The sequence below is a fragment of the Calypte anna genome, chromosome 11 (genome assembly GCF_003957555.1).
Source record: "Calypte anna isolate BGI_N300 chromosome 11, bCalAnn1_v1.p, whole genome shotgun sequence".
NCBI classification, from domain to species: Eukaryota; Metazoa; Chordata; class Aves; order Apodiformes; family Trochilidae; genus Calypte; species Calypte anna.
This window is the reverse complement of record NC_044257.1, coordinates 10,019,579-10,028,690: the sequence shown is the minus strand read 5'-3', so window position 1 is coordinate 10,028,690 and position 9,112 is coordinate 10,019,579. Positions and strand designations below refer to the sequence as shown.

The window sequence follows — 9,112 nt, the reverse complement described above, 5'->3', positions numbered from 1 at the left end:
CGCAGACATTTCCCGCAGGGTCGCGGCTCCCCACAGCAGCAGCAGCGGAGGGACGGCTTACTCGCCCGGAGATGACAGACGCCCTGCCGCCCCGCGGCTGCCCGGCGGAGGATGGCTACTTTCGGAAGGTGGGAGGCAGGGTGGGGGGGTTCGGGGGTGGTGGGCTACAAGCCCGCGGAAGCCCCCTCGGCGGCCACTCCGGGCTTTACGGTCCCTTGTCCGCCGGCTGCTGTGCGGTCCGACCTGCGGCAGCCCACCGCGGAGGGAGGACAAGGCGAGGCGGGGACCTCGCCCGTAGCTGAGCGCTTCTGCCTGGCCGGGGCCGCGCACGGAGCCACGCTCCGGTCTGGGGTCCCAAGGGGCGCCCCGCGGGTTCCAGGCGGCAACTGTTCCTGAGCCAGATTTCACCCTGCAGGACAGGTGAACTCCTACCTCTACAAAATCAGTGGATTTCCACCTTTTTTTTTTTTTTCTTTTCCTTTCCTGTTCGCTCCTTACTGCCTCCCTGGGCTCGCTCTCTAGTAAATTGTCTTGTGTACCTGTAAGAAAGTTTACTGGAGTAAGGCAGCGAAGTTAACAGACTCGTTAGGAAGTTTCTAAAGAACATCCGCCCTAATTACTTTTCAGACTGAGTGGGTGGCTTATGCCATAACCTGCACCTGAATTCTTTCTGCACAACAGTAATTATAGTTAAGTATCGCCTGTAAATGCAGCCCTGCGGACTTCTGTGAACTTCACCGGAGGTAAAGGGCAGTAAGTGCCATTTTCGGGGAGCTTTGATTCAGCCTTCTCTCGATGTTTTTATGCTCTCCACGCCTGTAACTTTTGCTGATGGGCTTTAAAAAAGGCTGTAGTTAGACGGTGGTTTCGGTGTAGATTATTAATCCCAGACCATAAACTGTTTATTCTGTGAGGGAATAAAAAAAAAAAAGCCTCATACATCGCGTTGTTGCTCCTCACCTCTGCACGAAAACATCCCTACAGTGCACTTCAGCTTCCCCCTGGAGAACACGGTGTGAAGGAACATATACTTTGCTCCGTTGCCCACTTTACAGGCCGTTTGGTTTTTGCCCCAGTAGTCACTGAATTCATAAACCTGCAGGAGCTTAATCAACAATATTGCCCTTCAGCGGAGGAACTGTTCATAGCTGAAGAGAGATAAATTTTCCCTGTGCAAGCCATGCTGTGAGGAATCAGTACTGCCCTATAAATAACAAATCAGACTGAAACAAAACTTAGATGGTATCTCGTCTGGTTTCTTCATTTGAGTAATCCTACTTAATACTTTGTGAGTAATCACTTCTTTCTTAGTAGTCCATAGCAGGAAACCATGAAGTGTGGCAAAGTTGTAATTATTTAGGGTTTTCACAGCTATGTTTTCTATAGTAAGGGATGCTCCTAGGCTGTCTTGAGGCACATTAGTAAAAAAGTTGACATACTGTGACCTTTTCAGGTTTATTAAATTAGATAAATCAACTTGTCCACCTATATGTTTTTACTGATGGGGATTAATTGAAGATTAATAGCCAAGTTGTGCTTCACAGGTTATAAGAAGAGTACATTTTCAGCAATCACACTTGCTAAAGGACTAAGTTTATTTTGGATTAAATTGTTGTATATTAGGGCTAAGTGAATTGAAACAGCATGAGATCATTTTAAAGCCCATATCCTGGACAGGAATTAAATTTTTCTCATATGGAAATATTATAAGATTAATTTTATACCTAATCATGAGCATCATTCCCACTTTTGAACTATTTACATCTAAAATATGTAGAAAGTCTGTATGAATCAGATATTAAATAAATCTGGATGAGCCAGTGTTGTAATGGAACAGTCTTCCCTCTGTTCACTCAGGTCTTTGAAAGGTTCACCTGGCTTCATTAAAGTTCTAAATGTCAGATCAGGCTAGATGCTCAAAGCCTTCTGTCCCTAAAAGTCAGATGTAAGCTGGAAACCAGTAGTCCTTGTTATACATTAGCTGAATGGTCTCAAAGATCAGCTTTCAGTATGACTCAGTAGTTCTAGGGGAAGGGGGGAGGAGGGGAAAAAAAGGCAACCCAGCAACCTAAAACCAAAACAATTCCACTCCTGAAATCTTCAGCAGGAACAATGAACCCAAGGAGGTCCTTTACACATGGTATCTTGGCCCTACAATGGCATGCTAGGTGATTTCAGGTAACTGAAACCAGTGGTGGAGCTGTTTATGTGTGTCTATGGGTGTTCACTGCCCCTTCCTCTCCCTTTTTAAATAGCACTTCTGTTTTCCTGAAAGGATCTGGGGATGTTTTACCAGTTTTGTTGGTGCAGAATCACATCCATTTTCAAGGCTAGTTTTTATATCAGAAAACATTTACTTAATTGATCGGTTTATTTTATCAACTGTGGAGCAAGGTGAAAAATCTTTATTTTGTCCTGCCTCACAAATGGGCTTCCAAGCACTATTTACACAATGAGCTTGTGCAATGCACAATGTGCACAAGGATATTGTGCACAATGAAACTACAATTGAGAAAAATTGAGCAATTCAAACAATATCCTTTTGGTTTAAATTCTTGATATTTTTCTTTTGATGAATGGATTCTTGTGGTAAGTATACTTCAAGTTTACATAGTGTCCTTTTGTGTATTATGCTTTTGAAATCTTAAATATAGCATACAAGAAAACAACCTTCAGTATCTCCAGGATGCAATATGTAAAAAAACTTCTCTCCCAGTGATGTCACAGCTGCTCTGTAGAGACCTTTTTTCTTCTTCATTTACCACATCTCTGTCCATTTTTACCCATGGCAAAGGCCCTGCTTTATTTACATCTATTTTCCTTAAACCTCTAAGATGTCTTAAGATGGCTCAGATGCTTCCCCCCCCCTCCTTTATATCTGGTTTTAACAAATCTACCTATGCAGCCACACAGGGAATATGCAACTCTGTCAGTGTTGCCCCTATTCCCTCCCACTTACATCTCCCCTCTGAAACAACCTTCTTTAACCATCTGATTAGCTGCACTTGAACTTCTGAGTAGGATTTTAGTTTTAAAAGCAAACTGCACTGAAGCCCTTGCTAATGTCCTGAACAGGATATGGCAAAGTGGAGGAAGTACCTTACTTTCCACCAAAGAGATGATGGAACTTCTGTCTAAAACATTTTACGTTCTGGGAAGATAATGCACCAGGGAACTGGTTCTGCTACTGTTTTATCTCAGCCATCACATATGGATGGCTTAGTTCAGTAAACTCCATGGTACATTGCCAGAGCAAACTGTACCTGTACTCCTGTGTGGTGAGAGCATTCTTGGACTGTCAGCCTTGTGTCTTGACATCCTCTGTGCAGAGTTCCACGTTCCTCAGGCATTACAGGTAGCAACCTCTGAATCAGCCGTGCCCATCCCACATGCCCATCCAAATCCTGCCCCCAGTCTTCCTTTCTGATGAGAGCCCTGTGGTCAGCAGAAAATAATGACAAAATTAATGATAAGAGCAAAGAACAATTTGCCTTAAAAGTATAGCAAGGCATCTAGACAGGAAGGATTTTTCAGCAGACCAATAGTAATTAAAGCAGGTCTGTTCCTGTGTTTTGCTTCTCCCACCTCTAGGGAAGTTATTCTTTAAGCCTGCTGTGGTTTTGTGGATTGCTTGGCCTCCCAGACCTCTTCCTGTCTTTTTAGTTAGTTTTGAATTCTTGTGGAAGAAACAGCTCTCTTTTTCAAGCTGCCTACCCCTTCTTTTTTTTTTTCATCACAGCACCTCACTTAACCAGTAAGTTTTCACAAAGTAATTATGCCCAAAACACCTCAATATACAGAACTCAGAATATTTATAAAGTAGTACTCATCTAGTCACAGGACCCAGTGCTTGCATAGTGATCTATTAGTAAGGCTATGCATGCCCTTGGTGTTTTGTTTCTTTTTTGTTGTTGTTGTTGTTTTGGTTGAGGTTTTTTGGTAAGAGCAGAGTAAGGAAAAGATATCTAGCATGTTCCTTCTACTATATCTTTCACATCTTGGTTTACTGCTTTGTAAAACCTTATGCAGACTGAAACTCTTCAGATTTCCTAATCAGTTAGGAAGTTGCAATAAATTATTTCAAAAAGTCATAGCAATTCTCCAAGGTTACCTTTCCTGTAGCTCTTTAAGTGTCTGCTGGTGCAACACCAAGCAGTCTTTAGTTTGGCTGTTTTGGATAGCAGTCCATTGTGCTACACAGTGGCAGAGCAGTAAGACAGTGAGGTTAATGAATATGCATGGTTTCCTTTTGCTTTTTTAAAGCTTTAGTTCCATCTGTGAGCCTAGATACCATATAGACAAAGCTGATGATTCAGAAAGAAAGCCCATTAGTGTATCTTAGTCCTCCCTATCAGGGGAAAAGGATAGAAACAGAAAACAAGCAATTCCATAAATGAAGCACCAGGCTGAAAATGATGATAGGTATGATAACCACCTTATGAATTAGCACTTCCCCAGTGAATTCCCGCTCCTTCCCCTCCTTAGCTGTTGGGTGTTCTTCTGCACGGCTTCCCCCTGAACTGTGGTTCATGTATCAGTTCACCAACCTGCTATACCTGTGCTTCCACTGGGGTTAGGTCTTGTGGTTCTTAAGTCATTAGTAGCCAGGCAACCATCAGCATTAGCATGGACACAGGAATAGTTACTTGCCTATTTGTTCTCTTTCCACTTGTCTGGCAAGGCAGAAACAATGTTTCGATGATTCATAACCCCTCTGTCATGCCACGTCCACTCATAATATACAAATTCATGAAACCTAAAACTGAAAGTAGGCCTTCATGTGAAACTAAGAATCATTTGTAACTTAGTCAATAGGCAGACATTTCTGCTGAAATATTATTTTTCATTTTGCTTAGTGAGCAGTGTGACAAGATGGAAAAAAACATTTGGAATTTAATTTAGTAATGAGTTCTGAACTTGAATTGATCTTTGGGGCAAGGCACTTAGAACTCTGAAATACTTGTTCATGGCACAAGTAGTAGACCAGGCTCTGGAAGACCAGATCTTCCCCCATGCTCTACTACTATTGAAAGACTTTCAGTATGCAGCTAAAATTGAACTAGTAAAATTCAAAACTGAACTAGGAGAAACATTGGAAGAGAAACCTCAATTTATTCCAGTAGTGGAAGAAGGTAAGGAGAGCAGCATAATTATCGTGACTTAGGATCAGTTCTACAAACACGGGTATGAGTCAGACTGCTCACTGCAATTGTTGTAAGAAGTTATGTGCGCAAGTTAAATTCCACACAGTTTAAATATCTGGAGGATACGGCCATTTACGTACACTACTGGGCTTGACAAGCAGCACAGGTTGCACTGGCTGGAAAGGAATGTTTTATTTTAAGTAAGAAGGCACACCCAGTTTCAACTCTGTGTCACCTTCAGACAGTGTGTGGCTCATCTTAAAAGTTCAAAGCGCTACTTTATAAATCATATTTATGTTAATTTCAGATGCTTACTGTGATTACTCATTGGCAAAGTCATGACTTTTGTGTCCATCACAACTGGATTTCTGAGACTAAAAATATACTTTTATCTTGAAGAAAGAACTTCCTGACATCCAAATTAAATACAATTGCTTTTTTATTTGAGACTCACACTTTTGACAGCCAGCTTCCCACTTGGGTAGGTAATTTCCCAAGGTTTAGAGTCTAATATTGGAAAACAACAAAGATCCAACCTATGCCCCATGGCCAGGGATGCCTCTCAACTAAACCAGGTTGCTCAAAGCCTCATCCAACCTGGCCTTGAACACCTCCAGGGAGGGGGCAGCCACAACTTCTCTGGACAACCTGTTCCAGTCTCACCACTCTGATACTGAAGAACTTCCTAAAATTCAGTCTAAACCTAGTCTCCTTCTGTTTAAAACTACTGCCTCTTGTTGGACACTCTTACGAAAAACCCCTCTCCAGCCTTCCTGAAGGATCTCTTCAGATTTGGAAGGCATCTGTAAGGTTCCCCCGGAGTCTTCTCCAGGTAGCAGAGGAGCTCCAGCCCCTGGATCATCCTCATGGCCAAAGGCATTAGTGCTAACAAAAGATGAGCAGCAATCCCATTGGAATCTGCAAGCATGCCCCATTAGTCAGATTGCTATCAAACAAGAAGGCCCTGCACAGGTGCCATCAGAAGGTGCAAATTTGTCTAATACCAGTGTCTGTTTCTCTCAAGACATTACCTGACTAGGTAATAAATAATATGTGGCAAGAATCTAGAATTCTTGGCAGATCTTGCCTCTGCTAATGATACATTAAAACCATCTCTACTTCTTGATTTTGCAGTTCAACAATCTATTTAACCAATCAGAAGTAATTAGCCAGCTGAATTTTACTTTTAAAAAGCTTTTATTGGTTTGGGAGCTAAGGATATGTTAATATCCTTACTAATATTTAAGCACTTTTTGATGAAATGCAGCTATACTCTGAGGAGAAAAAAGGCTCTAAAACTGGTAACTTAGTTTACTATTTGAATTGCTTTCACAGTGGAGTTGCTTAATTTACTTGCCTTGTCTTTATTTCACAAAAAAAAAGTGCCTGCAATGGAAACTTAAATCATATTCCATTCTTGGTCATTTCTGCAACTTCCTTAGTAATAACCATTCTTTTGTTGCTGTTCAATTGATAATTTTACTGATAGTGTATAAGCCAGGGTAAAAGCTTATTCACTCTCCAAAGTGCCTTGGCTCGGCAAAGAAATAAACTGTAATTAAATGAAGCACCTTGCATCCTGTTGACAAGAAATGAAACAGTAGGTGTGGAAACCACTGGAAAGTGTGGCTGCCAGATATTGTAATGAACTGAACATCAACATTCTTGGGATTGTCTAAATGTAAACAAAGTGCAAATGCTGTCTGGGATCAGCAAAACAAAATTAAGCACTTTCTTGGATGTGTCTGCTAAATAACTTCCTAGTACACAGAATTTGAGCTTTACAAGGGGCAATATTCCCTAGATTGTATATTTTCCCTGCTGTGGGGTTTTTTGTTGGTTTTTTTTTGGTTTTTTAAGATACTGGTAATTTTCACTGTCCTCTATGCAGACTTCTACCCATCAGTTTTCTGGCAACCTGATTATAGTAAAGAATTTAAACCCACATATGAACACAAAGTAGCTGAGTCTTCCCACTCCCTGTATAGCACATGTAAAAAGCAACATTTTCCAAAATGTAAAACATGAGTTCCTTATAGACTCTGAGAAATAAATGGGAGCTACATGCTTGTGACAGGTGAGCTGACCATGAAAACAGACTCCTCTATCCACAAGAAGCCTTTCATCAGGAAGACAAATGTGCAGCACTTCCAGACACACTGGAGGTGATACTGATATCTCAGTCAGTGCCTTCTCCTCGTAAGCCTCAAGGCTGTTTTTGAATTAAAACATCATGCAGAGATTAGTGGCTGGTCCTGAAATGCAGGGAAACATCTCTAACCCTTTTTCTCTTTGCACTGTGTTTAAGATCATTGCAGTTTTGCACTCATTGTTCAGTGGGAGCTTGTTTGATTTCTGGGCTGGAGCTTGATCAAAGGTCCTCTGAAATAAACACACGACTTCTACTGAGCTTTATGGGTTTGGGAATCAGGCAGTTGACCTTCCTGAAAGATCTCCCAGAAGTAGAGCTGTAAAGAAGTATTTGAATGATGCCATGAAAGTTGTTTGGCACACAATAAGGGCAAGGAGTTCAGGAAAGAAGCTGCAGCTTTACAGAGAAAATAAAGGGCAAAGCAAGCATATGTTTATGAAGGATGCTTGGGCTAAGTGGCTGAAAAAGGATTTGGAAGAAAGCACCTCAGACTCATACAAGGATATAATGATGATAGTCTCAAGATGAGAATCGGGTATTCAAATGAATGCCAAAAGCAAGAGGAAATAATTGGCAAGGTTCAAAAGAAAAATTACATGGATAGAAGACTGAATACCAGTAATAGAGGAAGACTACACAACACAAACTGCAAAAAAAAGCAAAGCAGGAAAAAGAGTGAGAGCCCAGAAATAGAAAAAGGCTGAGAGCAGAGAGCAGCTTGTGGATACAAGACCAGACCATCTATAATTGTGCCTTGCTAATGTTCCTGTGTGTAAAGGAGCATAAAGTATTTGGTAGTTAAGGGACTACTTTTAGTCTGAAATGAATGAGTTTCCTACATATGTATGCCCTTTCCAGAAAGAAGTTTATCTTGTATGTATTATGCTTGTTGTCAGTACTTCCTCAGTGAATAGAATATATACTTGCATGCCCAAGTTTTTGACTTCAGCTGTAATTGGTGTTTCAATACAGAAACATTTCTGCTGTAGGAGTAACTTAATGTAGCGTGGTTGTTTTTTGTTTGGTTGGTTTTGTTTTGTTTTTTCAAGGTATGGCAAACAGTACTTCTGATTTTTGCATAAGCTTCCTGTCATTTTACCTCTTTATTACAATATTTTCAAACTACAGATTTAAAATTAATGATATTAGTCTGTGTGCTTTCTCTGTTGAACTACTGCAATCTAGATTGATCAGCTCATTTCTCTATTGTCAAGACAACCTGCTTCCACTTGCCAACCCAAATAACTGAACTTCAAGTAAATGATTAGAACTTTGTTTTATTTAAATATTTGCTTTTGTTGCACTGGTGTGTCATTGGCTGACTACTCTTAATTAAAGCTTGTTGAGAGACTTTTAAATGCTGTTATAGGAAAATCAAATTTTTCAAGTCAAAACTAAATATGAGGGAGAGGTCCAGAGCAGTGCATAACTTAATGGCTGGAGCACCTTGCATCAGACCAATTTGAGCCTCTTTTTTGTGTAATCTGTGATCCAATAAGCTTTGATAAGCTTTGTCCTCAGAAGAACATGATATCTTTAAGGGCAAGCCTTACAACAGCATGATCTTATTTGCTTTAGAATCAGTAGTTAAGACTGCAGGGATGTGCTGGTTGGCTATAAATCACTATTAAAAGTCAAAGACACTTGATATTTTAAAAGAAGGTAGGGGGGGAAAGCAGGGACAAAGAATAAAAAAGTAGATACAAAACTTCTTACCTATTAAAAAGGGTGTTAATATTATGTTTCTCTCTCTCTCAAAAAAAGACAAACATGTAGTCTTATTAATCTGTAACAACTTTAGCTTATCAGTGCTTAT

The 9,112-nt window shown here is 40.6% G+C and overlaps 1 protein-coding gene across 1 annotated transcript in view; it reads left to right on the top strand.

The window, feature by feature from the left end:
- Nucleotides 1–18: 18 nt before the first annotated feature.
- RHPN2 (rhophilin Rho GTPase binding protein 2) overlaps nt 19–9,112 on the top strand; it is a 29,077-nt gene continuing 19,983 nt past the window's right edge. Inside the window, exon 1 of the mRNA XM_030457617.1 lies at nt 19–128. Coding sequence (XP_030313477.1) covers nt 72–128 — 57 coding nt within the window. The 5' untranslated portion in view covers nt 19–71. The remainder of the gene's footprint in view (nt 129–9,112) is intronic.